At 27.1% G+C, this 22,945-nt stretch overlaps 1 protein-coding gene across 2 annotated transcripts in view; it reads right to left on the bottom strand.

The window, feature by feature from the left end:
* Window positions 1–4,487: 4,487 nt before the first annotated feature.
* Window positions 4,488–22,945, bottom strand: part of LOC130665598 (PTB domain-containing engulfment adapter protein 1-like) — a 30,210-nt gene continuing 11,752 nt past the window's right edge. Inside the window, exons 2-8 of one of the 2 annotated variants that reach the window (XM_057466055.1) lie at window positions 19,346–19,436; window positions 19,181–19,248; window positions 16,306–16,488; window positions 14,243–14,569; window positions 8,365–8,794; window positions 6,786–7,012; window positions 4,488–4,816 (exon numbers count right to left, since the gene is read on the bottom strand). In XM_057466055.1, coding sequence (XP_057322038.1) covers window positions 4,742–4,816; window positions 6,786–7,012; window positions 8,365–8,794; window positions 14,243–14,569; window positions 16,306–16,488; window positions 19,181–19,248; window positions 19,346–19,415 — 1,380 coding nt within the window. In that variant the 5' untranslated portion in view covers window positions 19,416–19,436 and the 3' untranslated portion in view covers window positions 4,488–4,741. The remainder of the gene's footprint in view (window positions 4,817–6,785; window positions 7,013–8,364; window positions 8,795–14,242; window positions 14,570–16,305; window positions 16,489–19,180; window positions 19,249–19,345; window positions 19,437–22,945) is intronic. The other variant, XM_057466054.1, reaches the window with a different exon arrangement.

The following is a 22,945-nucleotide window of genomic DNA, read 5'->3' as shown; positions in this document are numbered from 1 at the left end:
ATTCCATAAACTGTTATATTTTTTTTGTTGAGCAAACAAAAAAAACAAAAACAGACATATGTATGACAGTAATAAAAAAAATTTTTTTCTATTTTTTAAAACACTTTAAAATATTATACGAGACCGAAGTTGAATCGCCCTCTTGATTTGTCAACTAACAAATTGATATAACTTATAAGCTATAAGAGATACGATAATGAACATTCAAGAGGTTTTTAGAAAGGATTAATTTATCTTTTAAATAAGCGAATGACCAAGTTTCTAACTATTATTTATCAGCCATTATATGCATTTGTTTGTAAAAATTTGAGATTTTTTTTACTTTTTCGTATCTTTTATGACTTTTAATTTGTTGAATAATAAAATTACAGCTTCGAACCTCAAAACAATTTTATGTAGTGATAAAATATCTACCAATGAACCTTTACATCATATCTGTATCTCATATAGTTAAAATTATATACGTGTTTTATTTATATTTATCGAACTTGTTTTCTTTTATATATTATAATTTTTTGTTTCTTTATTGCATCACTTACCAATATTTTTAATTTCTATATATTATATTAAGTTATTATAGCTTTTAATTCGAGGTACTTTTATTGTTTAAATTTAAAAAAATAGTTTCTTTGATCAAATCCCAACGGGGATTTATTCTTTCAAGTGTCTAGATGATACCATAATTTATTTAAATTTTTAAATTTATATTTGTTACCATAAAAAAATTATTTTATGTGGTACCCTCTCTCTAGCGGCAGTGCGCCCATGCCGTAACGGCCACGCAGAGCCCTATTTTCGGCGTTAAACTAAAATTATAAATAATAGAGGTAGAGTTCGGGGAGTAAGAACTTTTTTATTGGGAATTTCCTCCTCAGGATTTTTTTTTTAATTTCAAAAATGTTAATAGTTTTTAAGTTATTAACAAAAAACCAAATGTCATTTTTATTTTCTCTTAATTTGTTAATAACAATCGCAATTTTTTATGTGCTAATAAACCCTTGAGATACATTTTTCTAGACGTCATTCTGAATCGAATGAGCTATCGCTCATATTTTTAAGAGCTTTATCTCTATTTTTCGTCTTTTTGAACTTGTTGACTTAGTCCTTCGGCTGAAGAGGAGATCCTGTATACGTTTTGTTGGCACCGGGTAAATCCAAGCGTTTCTTACGTATTTTAGGCCAAGAATCACGAAAATCGGGTTCATTTTGTTCAAAAGTGGTGCAAACAATTGTTAATAACAATTCAATTACATAAATCTAAATAACTCCCGAACGGCTGGTTTGTTGGGACAGTGTACAGAAAACAAAATGTTCAGAATGAAAAAATACACAAAAAAGGTATCACATGTTTTTTTTGTATCTCAAATATTTCGCGAGATATAATAAAAAAACGAGGCGGCGCTCGGACCTCTCCCTCTCGCACTATCAGCTGCCTATGCGCAAGCTCTCTCTCCGCCGAATCGCGTCAGATGCTTGATAAGCCGGAATTTTTCTTAGTTTTTTACATTAAAAATGACAGAAAAAAAAAAATCGATAAAATGTCGATAGTACCAATCGACTGCAATTTTTCTGAAACGAATTTCTGTCGTATCGTCCAGAGACGTTTTTTTTTAAACTATTTTTATAAACAAATGGATTTTTTCAAAGTCCAGATTGGGTTCAAAAAAGTTTTTTGTTAATAACTCAAAAACTATTAACATTTTTGAAATTAAAAAAAAAATCCTGAGGAGGAAATTCCCAATAAAAAAGTTCTTACTCCCCGAACTCTACCTCTATTATTTATAATTTTAATTTAACGCCGAAAATAGGGCTCTGCGTGGCCGTTACGGCATGGGCGCACTGCCGCTAGAGAGAGGGTACCACATAAAATAATTTTTTTATAGTAACTAATATTAAATTAAAAATTTAAAAAAATTATGGTATCATCTAGACACTTAAAAAAATAAATTCCCGTTGAGAAAAATTTATTAAGTCAATTTTTCAAAAAGTTGTACTTTTGTTAACTAACTAATTTTTTTTCAATCTCCGTTTTCATAAATGACGATGTAAAAGTTTAAATAATATATCTATAAATTTTTGGCTTCGTGGAGCCCTTCTTATAATATATATACTTAATAAGATCACGCCATAAAAGTTTATTATTTTGTTTATAATAATTTTTTAAAGTTAACAAAAAATTAAAAATGCGCGAAATCTTGTTAAAAAAATTTTTGTCGGCAAATGTTATGTTATTGCTAACTTAGCATCTAATAATAGCATTGAATAACGTTTGAAAAAAATTTTTTTACATCAATTGTTAAAAAATTTTTTATAAACAAATTGACAAGTTTAATATTTTAGAAAATTTTTTTTTTACCATTTTATTGTCTTGGCAAAATAATGATTGTAAAAAAAAATTTTTTTTCTTAAAAACATTTTTTTATTGTTTATAATCGTTTTTTAAATATTTTGGTTGTTTAAATAATTAATTCAGAAATTATTTTTTCTCTAAAAATCATAATTCGTATTTCTTCATAGGTTAACAAAAAAAAAATTTTTATAAGTAATTTCATTATTTGTTAAGTTAACAATTTGTTATAAACAAAGTTTGTAAACTGCAATATTTTTTTTCTAGAGCTAAAAAAAATTTCAAAAACAGACATATACAGGAACGTACTAAAAATAATTTTTTTCTAGTTTTTAAAACACTTTTATATATTACACTCGAGAAAAGTTGAATCGGCATCTTGATTTGTCAAGTCATAAATTGATATAACTTATAAACTATTGGAAATTCGATAACGGACATTCAAGTCGTTTTTATAAAGGATTAATTCATCTTTTCAATAAGCGAAAGACCAAGTTTGTAACTATTGTTTATCAGCTATTATATGCATTTGTTTATAAAAATTTGAGTTTTTTTACTTTTTCGTGTCTTTTATGATTTATAACTTGTTAAATTATAAAATTACAGCTATAAACCGTAAAACAATTTTGTTTTCCCGGGTCAAAAATATAACTTGATTTAGACTTGGTTTACCAAGTCGATATTTGGAGACGTTTTTCACAAGACAAACTCGACTTTTTTTACGGAAGTATGAAATATATTAAGTTTTCGCCTTGGTTTCGACTTAACTGGCTTACTTATAGTCACGATTTAAGACGAAAAAGTTGAAATCAAGTCGAAATTGACTTGGTTTAGACTTATTCGACTTAAAATGTAAGGCGAAAAAGTCTAAATCAAGTCGAAACTGACTTGATGTAGACTTATTCGACTTAAATTATAAGTCGAAAAAGTCAGAACTAAGGTGAAATAATTTTTATATATTACGGCGAAAGTAAGGCGAATGAATGACTTTTTTTCGACTTGGTTTAGCAAGTCAAAAGTAATGTAAATGACTATCGTGCTCAAAGTAAAGACGAATAAGTTGAAACTAAGATGAAAAAAGTTCAAAAAGTTGAAAAAAATTAAATTTCAGTCAACTCCTAGAGCACTCGGCGCGATAATGAATTGGTCTGGGTTCGATTCCCAGTTCGGGCTATCTATATTTTTGTCAATTTATCTATAAATTGTCTTATTGAGAAGGTTATTTGCATGTTTGCATGTTTAGGTTTCCACTATATTTAAATGGTTCCATTTAACTGGATCACTAGTTGACTGGATCACCAAAATTACCCGAGTCGGGAATTGAAAAGATACCAGCGTATGACGACCGCTTCATTGATGTCCCCCCAATCAATTCCGATGATGAATTGGTGATGCATGATGATGAAGAAGTAGGCCTCAACGACGCGGTTCTTTAATTTTCCTTGTGATCGTCGTCCCAAAGATATCGTCGAACAAAAAAGGCTTACACACACACACACACACGGACGTCCATCCGGAAATAGTCGGAATAGTTTCCTAGGACCTCAAAATCTCTAGATCTGATGAAAACTCGATTTTTCGAAAATCAGACTGAAAGCAATAACTTTCCGTTATTTGAAAATTTTCAATTTTCATGGCGGGAAATTAAAAAATGTACTATTATCTTTAAAGATCAGTACCTACTTAAAAGTAATATATCATTAATAATCATATCATAGATTTTGATTGTTAAATGAAAAAAAACACTATTTAAATATATTTTATTTATATTTAATATTTAATGTCTGTTTAATAATGTAATTAAATAATGTAGCAACAAATACAATTAATTAATAAAAGCTAATAATTAATATTATTAAAATAAATTTTATAAATATTTACATTTTTCTTGTGTATCACTATCGCTTTCTATATTATCAGAAAAATAATTCATAATGATTAAATTATTGTCAACAAGTTAAAAGTATAACAAAATATCCGGCTAAAAAAAAGATGAAAATTATGAAAATAATTACAAAATTGTGCAATTTTTTTTATCTTTTATCTAATTTGTTTTTTTCCGCATCGCTTTAGAAAAATAAAAACAATAAATAACAATAATGATTTTTCGTAAATTTTTTGTTGAAATATTAAAAAAAAATGTTACTATGGATAGTTATTATTTATATTAATTATTCTTACGCAATGTTTATAAACAAAAATATTTTTAACACCATAATTACAAAAAGTTAATAAACTAATTTTGGTTTATATAAACGATTGATTATAAAAATTTTCAATCGCCTCTTAGTAAAATTAATTGATTTGATTAATTATTTTAAATGTAAAAAATTTTTTCTTGTTCATAAAATCAGAATTTTCTTTTTTTTTTGTTAAATTAAATTTTGATGATCATTAATTTCGTAGTGGATCTAAACTTTCTAATGAAAAATCATCAGTACCCATTGATAATCCTCGACTAAATCCATCCTTGAAAATAAAAAAATTAAATTGTTAATGTAAAATAAAATACACGAAAGGATACCCGTGTAAAAACAAGACTAAAGAAGTTCGACGTGTGGAACTTCTAAAATTGAGACAGATTTGAACTTCGAGTGGAACTTTTTTTAAATTTTTGTAAGTCTGATTGAAAACAAAAAAAAAATCATCTAGTAAAATACTTTATATAAGGTAAAAGCCCCTATACCTGCTCACTTTTCATTGGAGTGAGATTTAATTACTCAATATAAATGATTAAATAAAATGAAAATCCATATTTTTTTTTATAGTTATTTTTTGTAGTTTCAAGTGAATCGTTCATTTGAGATACATAAAGTCATGTTTTTTACGAAATTCGGTTTTTTGAATTTTTGGGTTCTTAGGATGTCACTCTATAGAAATCAATCAAAATATGCATCAAATCGGCGTTTAAAAAAAAAATTAACGGGGTGACAGCATTTTCATTTAATTGAGAAACCCCATAAGTCATTGACTCAAATAAACATATTATGCAGTTTTAGTTTTACAGAAATTATTATTTTTTTTTTTTAAATTCGCGCTTTTTGGGAAATTTATTTCAAATATTGTTTCATTGTTGACTGTTATATGACTGATTAAAACGTTTAAATTAATTATAATTTTTCGTAAGTTCTGAGTTTCAGAGTTCAAATACATATTTAATACTTCATTTTATCAGTGTAATAAATGATTTGGGTGGAAACATTTAAAAAAACAATGATTTTATAACTTTTTTTTTCCGTTTGGTTGAGAAACCCCATAAGTCAATCAACTTTAAATAATTTTTTTAAGTAGTTTTAGTTAATAAATTAAATTTTTCTTGTTGGAATCTTTTTCAAAGACGCTAACATTATTGTATTCAACTATTTATTTATTACTTGTATGTCAAGTTTTTCCAAAAAAATTTTTTTTGTGTTTCCTGAAAAATTTTGTTTTCTTGACTTATGGGGTTTCTCAAGTAAACGATTCAAGTATTAGATAAAATTTCAGTTTGAAGACTAATGTTGATAATTAATTATTATTTATTTTTTAAATAAGCTCCTTGAGTATACCCCTAGTCGCTCACTAAAAGTTGTCATGTACCATTACTCGATTAACACATGGCCCTATAGTCGCTCAAAAACAATATCAATTGAACTCTATGATAAATTTATTGATTTGGAAAATAATTTATAAATTATATTACTTTATTGTTTTATAATATAAAATTTCATGAATTTTAAAAATATATTTAATAAGATATAGTTACCAGAATTCTCAAAAATTTGATATAACCTAAATTTAATCTAACGAATGAACGGTCAAAGTAAAAAATGCCCGGCTGAGCGCGATTTTGAAAACAGTCATTTAATTTAAATTTATAATCTATTATAAAAAAATTTGATACATTATATTTTCATACATATAGATTCACAAATAATTATTTATCAATAATAATTTTTTTTAGCTGAACTTTGTGTTTATAAAAATTATAAAAAAACGCATTAAACAGTTAAAGTGAGCGACGAATAATATTGAGCGGGTATAAGGGCTTTTACCTTAGTTGAATTTTGAGTCAAAGAAGTTTTTTAAACATATTTCACATAACGAATTTTTACTACATTTTATCCTCGTTTCGAAAAAGTTCAAAATCCTATAATTTGGAACTTTTTACGAACGTTTTTTGATTCTTATGGAGCTACTAGTTTCTAACAAGAATTTTGTTTGGAACGAGGGTAAAATAGTAAAAATTAGTTTTGAAAAATATGTTTTAAAAACTTTTTTTTCACTCAAAAATTTGCTCATATAAAGTCCTCGATAAAATTTTTTTTTTACTATTAAAATTACAAAAGTTTCACTCGAAGTTCTAATCTGCCTCAATTCCACGTGTCGAACCTTTTTAGAATCTTTTTGGAACGAATTTTTTTTACTCGGGTAAAATATAAATAATTTATCAACATACCTTCATTTCAAGTAATCTTTTATCTAATAATCCAATTGCATTTTCAAGTTCTTGTTGGCTTGGATTAGAAACTGAAAATGCTGCAAATTCTCCCATTTCAAAGGGATCGTTATTAAAATCATTTGAAGTGCTGGAAGGTGGTGGTGGATTAAATGGAACACTACCAAATAAATCTTCTTTTATTCCGTTATGACGTCGTGAATCCTTAACTTTTGGTGGTGGCGCAACTATAAAATAGTTAATCAATTAATTAAATTTTTTATTTTTTATTTTAAGAAAAAAAAAACAAGATCGCCACAAATCTGGAATATCGAGAATTTAATGCAACCGGGGAATATCATGCAAATGTCAGAAAATTTCGAAAAGTCTCAAGAAATTTAATTGCGGGACACAAAAACCTTCAAATTTTAAAGTGATTTTCAACGGCTTGTAACTCAAAGGAAAATGATCGTACAACAAAAACAAAAAAGGAAAATTGTAGCTTTAAGTGTCTAGTTATCTGATCTGGTCTTGAAATTTTTTTATTATGCGCGGCCCCGGAGTAATCCTAAGAAAACCATTGAAAAAAAAATTTTCTAAAATTTTGCTTGTCTTACAAACGGTCTACGGGCTTCAATAAATTTTTTCCGATAGTTATTATTGATTTTATTATTATTCCAGGACCGTGGATAATTAACAAATTCCAAGACCAGATCTGAAAACTATAAACTTGAAGCTTTTGTCTTTTTTGTTTTTGTTGTACGACCATTTGCCTTCGAGTTACAATCTGTTGAAATCACTTAAAAATTTGTAATTTTTTTAATATCCCTTAATTTTTGTGGCTAGTGTATTTTGAATTCATGTCAATCATAAAATTTTTTATTAAATATTTTAACTTATATAGAATGAATAATTGTTCCAGTGTATAGCCGCATGTACGACCTTTTACACTTTTTGCCTTTACATCGCAACTGCTTCCTTTCTTTATCTGCTTTTCATTGTGCGGCTGTGGCCCGACTTGTGCTTATACTGTACTGTACCATTACGGTGATACCCTATCCTCCACCTTGGCTGTGGGGGTCTAGGGGCAAGGAAAACCACAGAGAAAACCATTGCCAGTACAGTTCGGTTTGGGTGAAGCTCCATTGGTCGATAAAATTCCCATTTTACCGATCACTGGATCTTCATCCCGCGCCTAACGGTCAGAGACCTTCGTTCGAACCCAACGCGTGGCTAAACGGTCACCCAGCCAAGTAATGGCCATGCTCAATGCTACTTAACTTCGGTGATCGCCCGAGCCACGCGTGTGCCGAACGGCTGCCTCAGCCGCTTATTTTAACTTATATATTTTTAATATCGAATAATCAAAAGTAGGCGATATTAATTTATTTTATTGACTTTTTTTTGGTTCCTCGCATGATTTAATCATCAAATTTAATTATTGGCAATGAAAATATAATGAAAACTTTGAATATCTTAATGATACGAATAAAATTTCTGAATCAGGGAAAAACTTTACTGGAAAACCGAGAAATATCAGGGAATTTTTAAATCATTTTTTTGCGGCCACTCTGAAAAAGTAAAAAAAAAAAGTACATACGAAGTGGTGGAGTTGTGCCATTCCCATTGGATGATACAAATGGACTAGTAGATTGTCCATTTGATAAAGAATTATTATTTTGATGATTCCCAAAACCATTGGCAGTAGTTTCATAAGCTCGTGGATTAAAATCTTCTTCAAATTCGTCCATAAGTAAACCTTCAAGTTTAGTACCGACAACTGGAGATTGAATCGATGGAGATGATTCGTTATTACTCATAAAATCATCATCAAAAGTTTTGTCAAAGTTTCTCGGTGGTACTGGTGGTGGTGAACGAGACTCATTAGCATTGTTACCATTTGTATCATTCTTATTTTGTACGTGACTAGTGCCATTCAGTCGTGGTCCTTCAGGAACTCCATCTGAATTCGTTGGCACATGCAGAATATCTGGAAGATTGTGATGTGCTAGATAAGATTGAACATCCGCCTGAAATAATAGAAGCCATTACTGCATTTTAGTTATTTATTTACTTATTCAAATAAAGTATATTTTATTAAAGAGATTTTGTTGACTACATAAAAAATTTTTGTTATTATTCACGGTTTTTAAAATATGATTTGGCAACATCATGATAAATGTCAAGTTCTTTTTGGCAATAAAATCAACTAAAAGCCTGAAGGTTAACGTGTAAACTTAAACTATAATTTATTTTTTTTTTCAATAATTATAAAAAAACAAAAACAATAAAAATAGAATATCGATGATTAAATCCCAAGTAGCACACTTGACTGTGAAATCTTTAAGATAGAAGTGAGGGTGTTTTTTGACTTATCGATAAGGTACCAAAATGTTGATAATGCGATCAGAAATTTATATCACCAAAATAATCTATATTATTAAGAGAATAAGGAAAATTTTTTTCCCGTCATATTTATATAATAAAATAAGTTAATGTTATTGAAATTGGTATCATTAGATAGGTCTTGACTTGAATTTGTGCCTTTTCATACTTTAAACTCTTTTTTATTGCCAAGTATTGAGTGAAACAAAGTTATTTATATCATTCGCAATACATTTAAATTAGACGCGAACAAAAAGACGATCGTATTTATCTTCTCTAAATAAATTAATACTTTAATTATTCTATCACTGAATATAGCTAAATATCACTGAATATACATCTAATATGTATATTATTAAGAAAAAATAAGAAAAATTTAGTCCATGCCATGTCTCTATTATAATAATTAATGATTTTGTAAAATTATGGGCATAAAAATTTTAAAAAACATTCTGAGATTAGATACTGGATTTTTTTCGTATCAATAAAAGACAACAGCCTTTTGGTAAACCCACGAAATTTAATCAGTTTTTTGTATTTTTCATCGTAGTTGATATATTTTAGAAAAAAAAAAAATGTATCGATGACATACAAAACAAATTAGATCGTGTAGATTTTTTTTTTAAATCCTATAATTAACACATTTTTGAAATCGATTGGTTTGCGAATTAATGAAAACATCTGAAAGTAAATTGTTAAGACCTTAATAAACGAGCAAATCAAATTTACTAAATTTGGTAGTGATACTCGGGCAGTCACGTAGTGACTGTGGGTTGCTCGTATCTGCTTAAAAGACTTGACACAAGTGACGACAAAATGTAAATTACAAATAATTGTCAAATAAGTCATCTAAACGTTTTTTTTAACTGAAATGACTTTTTTAAGACGGAAAAAAGAAGTCAAATTTCCTATGACTCTTAGGACCAACATTTGTACGCCTTATTTATTCAAGAAAACTTGGCTTTAAGACAGAATAAAGTTTGTCTTGTCCTTTTAAAAGACATCTTTATGAAATCTTAGAGTTATCTCTGTGCTACTTGGGAATTCGTTAAATAAAAATTTTATGTTGGAGTTTGAACCGAATATCCGGAATTTAAGAGCATTCTCAGACAGCGTCCCCCACTTTTTTAAAAAATATTCAATGACTTTCAACTAAATGACTGTATTGAAATTTTTATAATTAATTAAGAAAAAATTAAAGCATTAATTGAAAAAAGAGCAACGCAGTTACAATTTCGCCGAGATAGGGGAGGGTGGGGCAGAGCGGCCCCCATGGGGCAGAGCGGCCCCCCTGAAATTTTGACCAAAAAAAAATTTTTTTTTTTTCGACTAATTACTATAAATACGATATGTTTGCGCATTCTTACCCCTACGCATGACATTTGGGGCAAAATGGACAAGCCCAAAATTTTGAAAAAGTGATTTTTTCATATTTTTATCGTCAAATTAAAAAAAAATGATTATAATTCCACATTTCTAGCCCTACGCATAACACCTGGGGCAAAATGGACCAGCCGAAACTTCCGAAAAAATTTTTTTTTCATATTTTTCGGCCATTTCTCTATGTAAGAGGCAAATTTGGTCACTAAAAATTTATAAAAATTAAATTTTTTTTTTTAGTTGATAAATTTTTGAAATAAAGTAAAATTATAGAATTGATTTTTTTTTTTTATTAAATAACAATTAGTAATTAAGGTAATCGAGAGTGAACGATTTTTTACGCTTTAAAAAATTTTTTTCGAGTAATATAAAACCAAAAATAGTTGTCAACAGAAAGAAATACATTCTTAATGATGAAAACAATTTAAAAAAAGTTTGGAAAATCCAAAAGTGCACGCCTCATAACGCTTATTCAAAAATACAAAATAATTTATTATTTAAGTATCCTACCGAAGGAATTGAAATTAAATAAATAAAAAAAAAATAAAAAAATAAATGATATTGGTTTTATTTTTATTGTTATATTTTTTTTAAATATTACTTTTAGTTACTTGAATTTTAGGGTTCATTCTTTCGGGGGTTTGGCGTCCGATGAGAAACGTACAGCGCATGCGTGTACATATTTATCAGCCTGGCTAGCAGCGCCCGAACGTGGCCAAAGGCTGAAGTCGTACACTCATAGAAATACACCCATATATATAGATATATAAAAGACCAGTGTTTTCAATATTATTTATTAATTATTATTAAACGACAGCGAATTAAAAAGTCATTTTAAATAGCAAAAAATCCGGAGTCGTTCTGAAGCTAATAAAACAAGAATGGTCCTGAAACGTTAAGTTTGTCGGCCGTGATTGTGGCACATCCACACGTACAGACATCCGGACAAACACGTCGAAGTTTTTTAATCATATTTTTATTAATGTTAAACAAAATATGTGTGTTTTAAACACATTGAGTATGATAATTAGAGCATTTATCTTGATAATAGTACACTTGTATTACCTTACAAATACAAAATGAATGGAACACACGCAATTTAAGTCTGGCAAATTGCTTGACTGGGACATGTTGAGAGTAATGCACAACCTCAAACGCTTCGCGTTATGAGGCGTGCAAAAAAAAAAAACGAAAAAAAAAATTTTTTTTATCACTTTTTGAAGGGGGGCCGCTCTGCCCCACAAAAAAAAAAAAATTTTTTTCAGAATTTTGGCAAAATGTCCATAAATTTGTTCGAAATAGGACAAAAGTAAAGTGATCGTATGGTTGAAAGCCACAAAAAATAATAATTGGCTTAGGGGGGCCGCTCTGCCCCACCCTCCCCTATAGAAATTTAAAAAAATTACTTACAGTTTTTATCAATTACGAGTTAAACGAAATTCGTTGAATAAATTTTAGCTTACAAAATTTGAAAATTTTAATTATAAAATTGACATGAAGATTTTACTGAAATTTATTTAACAAATTTCGCTTGACTCCTGAATGACATCAATTGTAAACAATTTTTTTTTAATTTTTCTTGTAACTGGGTTGCTCTTTATTCGATGAATGCTTTAACTTTTTTTTAATTAATTATCAAAATTTTAATACAGTCATTACAATTGAAAGTCATTGAATATTTTAAAAAAGTCGGGAGTACTGTCTGAAAATTAATGGCCTTAATCGAATAATGCGAAAATTTACGAATAATTCGAAAACTTACGAATAATTCAAACTATTTGATTCGAATACTATTTACACACCTCCCATATTATAAACATAATGTACATTTTGTGCGCTTTATTCTTATTTTTATTTTTTTTGCAAACAAAAAACAAAATCTTTTTTTTTTTTTGCAAAAAAATATTAAAACTATTAAACTTGTTTTTACCGTTTCAAAAAATAATAAATTCTCTTAATAAATCAAGTTTTATTTACTAGTATTTCTGTTACTTTACAACTATTAGTGTTTTGTATAAAAATTTATTTAGTACGTCTCTATTTAGACCGAAACATAGAATATAGCAATAAAATAATTTGCATATATAGGCTTAAATTTAATACTATCGTAAATGGTTATCAATTATTGAAATAAAATATATAGCGGGACAACAAAGATGTATTTTATGCGCAATGTTTTTTTTTATGTTATTGACAATAAAATAAAAAAACATTACGCATAAAATACGTCATTGTTTTCCTGCTATAATTTATTTCAACTCCATATCAAGATGGGCGTAAACAATATAAATAGTTATCAATTATTTTTATCATACAAAATTTGAAGAATATTCTGTAAAAATTCCAGTCGACATTTTTCAGAATTTAAATTTCAGAGCTGCGTAATTATACCCGCGCGACAATAGAAGTCAATAGAACCCCATCAGCGACCGATCATTTTCACGGAATGGTTTTTTTTAGCCCAGGCATCAGTGAAATATTCATTTTTTAACCGGTCTCTAAAATTTCTACAGAATTGTAGTTTTCATTAGAATCCGCTATCATACAGCGCATCGATTTTCAATCATGAAATATCTTTTTATGAAAATTAATGTAAAAAAAAGATAAATCGTTTCAACACTTTTTTAAACTTGCCCTATCAAAAAAACCCATATGGGATTACATGGGAATTCATAGGAATGCATACAGGAAAGTGTGAATTTATATGTAAGAATCTGGAAGTGTATGGATTTATATAAGAATCCATGTAGGAAACCATGGGTTCCTGGATTCCCATATAGGAACTTGGATAAATGGAATTCTTTATGGAAAATTCATTTAGGAATCTAGATTTCTATATAAATAATTTCTATAGAATTTGGATTTCTATGTCTATCGTCTATTGATACGCAAATATGAATAAAAGAAGAGATTAATATTCTATTGGCAAGATATTTTTTAACAAAAAATTTATTTATTGATGCTCTTTATATCAGTATTTGTAATAACTAATTGATATATAAATTATCTCAAGAAGTATTACATCCTTTAAGAAATTACGAATAATTTTGATAAAACACTAAATTAGGAATCGTACAAAGATATAGTACTCCGGGAAAGTTTATGAAAACACATACACTTTTTATGGTATTTGTATCAATAACGCGACGTTTATTGTTAATTTTCCTATTTCCTAATCCGTACAAGATTTTCATATGGATTTTGAAATGGTGCAGATTTCCATGGGAAATCTTCGAAAAAATTTACATGGGAATCCATACTAGATTCCCATATGGATTTGGCATGGTGGGGATTCCCATAAGAACCCATGTGAGGATCAATATTAGGACCTATGTTGAATTCCCATATGGATTTTTTTGATAGGGTGAGTTTGAAATTACTATAAATTTTTTTTGCTTTTTTATTTTGTGGCGTGATCACTTAAATATTTAAATAATTTTTTAAATTTTTCCATTGAAATATTTCTGTAATTCTTTTGTTATCTTTATGAAGATGTCACTACCTCATTTAAATATTGATAAAATATAATTAAAACAATAAATTTCAAATACATAAATTATGCATCAATGGTAACCAGAAAGTTATTTTTAAAAATGTAGTGCTACTGAAAAAATTTTCTTATTCTAAATCAAGTTGTTATTGATCTAACGTTTTAATAAAAAAAATCTCTTCATAATAAAAAATCATAATTTTATAAACATAAATAAACTTACTGAGCCTTTAATAGCACAAATATCTTGTAATCTTTGTCTATATGTATTATTTTCATGCTCTAATCGGCGTATTTTTTGTTGAAGTACCATACAACGTCTTTGTGTTTCAAGATCTTTACCGGATGTTTCGAGAAATCTTCTGTAAGCTAATCCGAATGCTTGCCCAATCGTCAACGTTATCTCTTCAGCTAATTTGTCGCTTACGAAGACAAAACATGTATGCCGCTCAGCGTCTTCTTCTTTCGCAATGAAACTAAAAAATTTTTTCTCGCCTTTATCATCTGCGCAGTAAGATATTCTGTGAAGTGGATATTGATGTAAAATATGCTAAAAATAAACAAACAAAAAAAATGATAAAAAAAAATTATCATATTTATTTAGTAGAAATTAACGTTTATTTAATAAATATATATGTGATTTGACTGATTAAAAAAATCGACTATTTTCTTTTGTCGAAACCCCCTATTTAATAGCTGCAGGCAATTGAAATAAGATGTCTGTTAAAAGATGAGCTCTCAATATTAATATTTAAAGGTCACCTCGCAATTTTCTATTCCCCATTTAAATAACGTGGGAAAAAAAAATTTTAAGTTTGGAATTTTATACCTCGGCAATCCCTCATTGTAGATATAAGCTCAGGATCGAATTTTATAGAGAATTGAACGCTTTACAAAAAAAGTCTCTTATCATTTTATGATGAATTCATCTGTTCAAAAGTTATTGGAGCCTGAAGTCAAATTTATAGTAAATTTCAAGATCTTTTTACTTTTCCGACGAAACTATCAGACTTATCGCAAAATGTCATAGGGTATTTTTTGTAGAAAATTTTATTCCTTATAAATTATTCTTGATAAAGTTTTACAAAATTCCGTATTGTTTTCTAGTTATTCTCATTTTAATCTCAAGCTCTTGAAATCGATCAGAATACTATGTTTTTAAGAGCTTGACATTAAAATAAAAATAATAAGAAAACAATGCGAAATTTTGACAAACTTTATACAAGATAATTTGTAAAAAATAAAATTGTCTACAAAAAAGATCACATGACATTTTGTAATAGGTCTGATAGTTTCGTCGGAAAAGTAAAAAGATCTTGAAATTTACTATAAATTTGACTTCAAGCTCCAATAACTTTTAAACAGATGAGTTTATCAAAAAATGATAAGAGACTTTTTTGTAGAGCGTTTAATTCCTTACAAAATTATATCCTGAGCTCATCTGTATAATGAGCCATTGCCGAGGTATAAAATTCTAAACTTAAAATTTTTTTCCCATGTTATTTAAATGGTAAATAGAAAAGTGTGATGAGCGACCTTTATATATTAACATTACGAGCTTATCTTTTAGCAGGCATCTTATTTCACCTCCCTGCAACAATTTAATAGGAGGGTTTCGAGAAAAAAACAACAGTCGATTTTTTTGAATCAGTCTAATATATATACATCTGTACGTAAGCATGTCCGCTGTAATAAATCGGGAGTGAATACGCGTTTTATTTCAATCTGAACTCATTCTGTCACTCGGACTTTCGAAGTTTTTAAAAAAATCACTTCGTATACGAACTGAATAGGGAGTTTTTTTTCAGTGGAACGATTTCAGAGTGATGTGAATTTTATTTCAATCCGCATCCACTCCAATCTGAAGTTTTAATGTCAAAATAAAATCCGTTTCGGAGAAAATTTAACTCCAAGGGGATTAAATAAATAAATAAATCATACGCTCCGCACTCACTCCGCAGATTTTTAACAGTGTAGTACTGTTGGTTTTAGAATTATTCTTCAGAATCCAATTAAATTCAACAAGTAAGTAGACAATAATAAAAAAATCAAATAAAATTCCTGAAGAGCTACAGAGTATCAGTAAAATTTCGATTTCCCATTAAATATTGAGCTTGGTACTAAATCACAGGATTCATCGAATTTGTTAGTTTCTTGTGGTTCTTCAAAATTTGAATTGAATCTTTTTCTTTGCATTATTTACTAATATGCTGAATTCTATTACATTCTGAACAGTAGTTTTAAAACCAGCAGTAGTGCTTCAAATTATTTTATTAAATTATTTACCTTTGGTGTTGTTTTTGTTTTTGGCTCTTGTATAGCAACACCGTCAATACTTATTGTTAATTCAACTTTTGGTGTCTTAGTACCCTCACTTTTACGTAACTGCTGATTAAATTTTAATTTGCATATTGCTTCTTTCACTACTTCTATTCCTTTAGGTTGATCTACTTCTGTACTTCCTAAATACTACAAAAAAATTTTTTTTTTTAATTAAAAATGCAATAATATCGATAATTATTAATAACGCATGATATATTTTTAGATATTGTCCGCAATTTTCCGATTTTCAAGGATAATTGTCATGGATATGTAATAAAAGTTATTAGTTTTACATGACTATTAATTTGTTCACAAATTATAATTTAAAAATTATAAGATAAATTTTGAGCATTGCAGATAAAAATCATAATTAATAATTTTTAAGGATAGATAAAAAGGGTGTGGTGCATCCCTACAAAGAATTTCACTACATTATAAAACCTCACGTTTTTCCCTACACGAATCAACTCTACAGATAAATTTTTACATCGCAACAACTCGATCAACAGAAGATTATTTTCACATCGTTCCATCTCTACATGAGAATATCTCTCATATTGAAAATCTCTACACAGAAAAAACAGATATCTTGAGTCAAGAAAACATTTTTGAAGACAAACGTTTTCGGGAACCAAGTCAAGATTTTCTTGAGCCAAGAGAATTCGTCTTGGTTGGAGAAGATTTCTACTTTATCTGAGAAAATTTAGGTCTCCAAAAAAATTTTCTTGAATCAAGAATATTTACCTTCAGTCGAGAATTTTTTTTTTTGTGTGTACAGCGATCATTTTCACAAAGCGCTAAGTTCAAACAGTAGAATTTTTGTTTTGACTTTTTATTAATAAAGTAGGTTAATTATATAAAAGAATGAATGAATAAAAGGGAAATTGAATTATTCAAATATTACAAAAGTGATAATTCACCCCAACACAAATTTAGAAAATCTAGCGGTTGCTGCACGGAGAAAAATGATGCTCAAAATTTTAATAGTTTGTAGTTTATTTTTGACTTAAAATTAGTACATTCGATACTAATATCAAACCAGGATCATTATATATATTACATAATGGCTAGTATTTATACTAAAAATTGATACACATAGAAGAGAAAAATTTGTAATTTCGAATATTAAAATTAATATGAAAAAGAATCGATAAATTGGTATCTACAGTTATTACTATTCAAATAAAAATAGAAAAATTTACAAAATGAGGAACCGAAAAATTAGTAAACATACATATTAATATATAAAGATCTAGTATACTAATTTTTCATTTTATTATTTACCACTTATTCAATATATGTATATAATAAATTAATTTATAATAACGAATAAATAACATTTTATATTTATTATTAATCAATGGGATAGAATTTATAAAATAAGAGTTAAAAATTTTCGGAATTTTTATGAGCAAAAAAATCAGTATTTAGTATACTAATTTTTCATTTTGTTGTTTACCACTTATTCGATTTATGTATATTGTAAATTAATTTATAATGATGAATAAATGATATTTTAAGCTAATAATTGATTAGTGATATCGAATTTATAAAATAAAAGTTGGTAACTTTTGCAACTTCGGTTGAAAAAATCAGTATCTAAGATACCAATTTTTAATTTGACAAATCATTACTTTTTAATAGATTATGCCATAAATTAATTAACTTTCACTAATAAGTCACGTATTATGCCTAAAAGTAATAATATTTGCTTACTTTTTGAAATAATTGATAGTAGTTTTTAGGAATCTACAAAAATTAGTAAACTACTTTGCATTAAGTGCATACTAGTACTAATTATTGATAACAGATTCCACTTTTTACTATTATTTATTCATTTTTAATATTCTGTTTTTTCCGTGTGCTTGTAAACTGTTGGTCTTGTGTTAATTTTCTGTATCAATTATTATTTAATTAATATTCTTTGTTGTCTTTATACTTTTATTTTTAATAAAATATTAATTGTCGAATAAGACAACCGTAGTAATATTAAAAAATGATTTAAAATTAGTGAAGATACAGCACTTGTTGCTGTATATCAACCAAAGTGGAAATCAAGTTCACACAAAAAAAATCAATTCACAGAAAAAAGTTATCGAAATTGATATGAAAAGTTAAGACGAGACCACCAGTTTAAAAGCAGCAATCGCTGGTTTTTCTAAATTTGCGTTGGGGCCAATCATCACTTTTGTAATATTCAAATAATTTAATTTCACTTTCATTCATTCTTTTAAATAATTAACCTACTTTATTAATAAAATGTCAAAACAAAAATTCTACTGTTTGAACTTAGCGCTATGTAAAAATGATCGCTGTAACGATTTTCAATATGAGAGATATTCTCATGTAAAATTGGAACGATGTGAAAAAAATCTTCTGTTGATCGAGTTGTTGCGATGTAAAAATTTATCTGTAGAGTTGATTCGTGTAGGGAAAAACTTTGTGAAGTTTTATAATGTAGAGAAATTCTCTGTAGGGATGCACTACATCCGAATTATTTAGCAAGCTATTGGTTATTATTATTTGTATTATTTATATTCTTTAAAATAAAAATGCTACAACTATTAAATTTAACACGAGGTCAAGAAAAATTCTCATGCGTATTTATAATTTTTTTTTTCATGTAAATATTATGTGTTATAGCTATTGTCATTTTTATATTCATGACACACTGATTGCTTTCACGAATGTTTTTACAATTGTGAGAAGTGGGACAAAACATCTTTCGTAAATTATTTTTATTTTTTTTTCAACGAATTTATGTTATAAATCAGCAAATATATCTTGTGAATAGTATACAATAAATAATAAAGAATATATTTCGTAAAATTTTCATTACCTTGACTAGGTATGCTATATGACCTTTCTGAAGAGCATCCGGTGGATGAATCCAATTTCTATTAGTTCCTAATTTAAAATCGTATTAATTAGTATGATATGTATTTATATTTTTACAATAAATATTTACTTTATTTTTATGTTAATTATAATAAATTAAAATTACCTCCATTTTTACTTGATTGATTTTTATTGTTTGTTGTTTGGGCCCATTTTAATAGCGTTGAATTCCTCATACTTAGTTATTTATCAATCACCTAAAAAATTAATAATAAATTATAAACTCGTTGTCTACACATGCATTATTTTTTTTTTTAATAAAAATAATAATTCTTATAAATTTTTATTTTTATGGAAAATTTTTTCCATGAGTAAACGAGTCTCGTAAATATTATAATATTTAATATACTTTAGTTAATAAGTATTGATAAAAATCAATAAAGTCATTACTTTTACTACTTATTATAAAATGTATGATAAAAATCGCAAACTGGTAATTAATACTATATGTTTATTTTTAAATCGAGTATATTTAAATATTACTAAACATTTAGTTATACCCTTCGTTATATGGTTTAACGATTTTTATTCTGTAAATATATATACATATATATATTAATTAACTATCACGAAAAAAATTCCACTATGTGGAAAGTAACTCAAAATCATTAGTGAATCTGATAGTTTTTACTTTCGGCATAAGTGAAAAATTACTATTCCTTAAGGGAAAGACACAAACACTTATTAAAAAATACAAATGCTTAGTAAGTTTTAATTTTTGATAGGCTATCATAAATTAAATATTACTAAGCATTTGTATTTTTTTTACTAAGTGCTTGTATCATTGATAGCATATTTTATTTATCAAATAGTAATTTTTTACTTTTGTCAAAAGTAAAAGCTATCGGATCCCATCAGTGGTTTCAGGTTACTTTCCACATAGTAAATTTTGTTTACTTTTTTCCGTGTAAAAAAGTATGTATAAAATGCTATACAATATGCAAGAGTTACTATCTGTCTATAGTGATTCTTCTAAATTGGGAAAAGTAATAGATTTAAATATTATACAGCAATCAACAAATTACTAAACACTTGCAATTTTTCAAAGTAGAAAGATAAAATTAATCAACAATTTTTAGAGATAGCATATAAAAATATATATTAGGAATTCAGAGATTTTTGTTCAAAGGAGACATCAGACTAACAGACTGAGGACAGAATGGGTGGAAGAAATACGATCGATTTTAGATCATTTCGAGCGATAGGTTTTTTTTTGAAAATATATCAAACTGCCGAAAAAGAATACAGTATACAGTAGACGCTTTCCCGGGTCAAAAAAATAATCAAATTTGACTCTTTTGACTTAAATTTAAGCCGACAAAGCTAAAAAAAACCATTTCTGATTTGCTTTTGGCTAACTTGATCTACTTGGTATTTATTTAAGCCAAAAAACTCAAATTTGACTTGGTTTCGGCTTATAGCTGATTTAAAATTAAGCAAAAAAAAATCAAATTTACGTGATTTGTTTGACTTGGGCTACTATCAACTTTAGGGCCCACCGCAAGCGAATATTTGCTGAGTCATCTCGTTTTGCTTTTTAAAGCCTTCTTTTCCTCAAAAACAGAAGAAAAATGACCGATTTGAGATCATTTAGAGATGGGTTTTTCTTCTTCAAATATCAAACCGCCAAAATTTAATCCAGTGGATGCACTAACAACGAGTCTGAAGTCGAATAATTTAAAAAAAGAAACTGACTTCAACACTAATACAAAGGCCGGAAATAATTATCATATTAATAATAAAAAGTGGAAATGTGATAAAATTTTAATTTTATTTAATTGTATTCTAAAAAATTAAAATTTACTTTATTAAATAGATAGTCAAGTTTACTAATGGAGCTTACATTTTTGTTGCATACCCGAATAATAAAAATTACTAAATTGCCGAAGTGAGGCGAAAAAAATTTTTCGATCGTACAGCACACTCTGATGCTTCGCATCATGAGTCGTGCAATAAATAAAAAAAAAATCCTCAAGATAGTGAAAATTATACATTTTTAACTTTTCAATACAAATTTAGTAATTTTACTCCATATTTTCTAGCAAAATTCTCTAAATATTTTTCTCCATAGACTACAAAATCTATAATTAAAAAAAAAACGAAATGAATAGATAAAAACAGTTTTTTAGTTTAACTAAAAATTTTTTTAAAATTTGAATATATTATTGAACTATAAAAAATAACTTGACATTAACTTAAAATGACTTTTAATAGCTCTTTTAACAGTTATAATAGTCTTATTGTAAAATGTGCCATTTAAATGATCAATACATACTAGGTCAATTCCATAAAGCACAAATCTAAGTCTATTCATGAGTCAATTCTATCACTATCTACATCGTTATATAAACTATAGAAAAAAAAATTTATCAAATAAAAAGTAGAATAAGAATTAAAGTAAAAAAATTTTAATAGTACGATTAAAGTTCTATTTTTTTTTTTGTAATTAAATGGAAAATTTTGCTTAAATATTTTATTTTATTCAAATGTATTCGTTATTATAAACTCATAATTCTAACTAATTATATCGTATGTAAAATAAATCGGCGACTTGATATGCGGAGGAAAAAGAAACAAAACAAAGAGGTCGGCCATGTGGGTTGGTCGTGTCGTGCGAAACATACACCGTTAACAAGAGTACAGAGACTATTCAACAGGTAATGCACAAATAAAATTACATATGTGCATTATATTTCATTCATACTATTCATAAATGTACATATAAACTTTTAAATTTTAAAATTTATTTTTTACTTCCATTCCCATCTCAACAATCTTTTAATTCTTTACTTTGTAACTTATTATTCTTACGTTATACCAGAAATTATTCTATAGTTCAAAGTTCTTTTATAAAAAAAAGGCAAAAAAAATGTATTTCTTCTATACTTGTAATTAATGACTTTTTTTATAAATTTTTTTCGACTTTTAATGAATGAATATAAAATATTGTAATAAGAAAAGTAACGCTAATTTCTTAACTTTTTAAATGAAATTAATTAAATACTTTCTTTTATTAATTTCCGTTTCGATAATTTATTAATAATTAACATTATTGTAACTGTATCAGTAAATAAAATAGGTTGTTAAAAGTTAATTTAGTAATTATTTAAAAAATTATAATAATTCAAATTTTAAAAAATAAATTTTTGTTATGAAATTTTCAACTGATAAATTTTATGTTCATATAATTATAAGAACTTATTTGTTATTAGATTGGAAGTTGCAATCTTCACAGGGAAATTTATGAAAAAGATTAACTCAGCCCAGAAAAAAAGGATTCTTGGCGCAAGAAATATTTTGCATTATGAATTGAAAACAAAGATTTTTTTAGGACTGAAAATAATTTTTTGGTGCAAGAAATTTTTTCTTACCTCAAGAAAACTTGTTATTACACCAAGAAAATTTTTGTTTTTAATTTAGAATGCAAAAAATTTTCTTGGGGCAAGTAAAATTTGTTCGCGCCAAAAAATCCTTTTTTTCACTGAAAAAAAGATTTATTTGAGCCAAAGATATTGTATATTTAGATATGGCCAAATAAATATTTAATTGTAAAAAAGATATAATATATTTGAGAAATTTAATTGCGTGAAATAAGTGATTTATTTGTGGTAAAAAAATGGTCCAATTGCTATAAATAAATAAGGGCTTCAAATATATGTATAGTATCGCCAAATTTTAGGTTGCTTGTCACAACTTTAATATCTTT

Source organism: Microplitis mediator, chromosome 3, assembly GCF_029852145.1.
Source record: "Microplitis mediator isolate UGA2020A chromosome 3, iyMicMedi2.1, whole genome shotgun sequence".
Classification (NCBI taxonomy): Eukaryota; Metazoa; Arthropoda; class Insecta; order Hymenoptera; family Braconidae; genus Microplitis; species Microplitis mediator.
The sequence above is the reverse complement of the archived record's forward strand: the minus strand, read 5'-3'. Positions and strand labels throughout refer to the sequence as shown.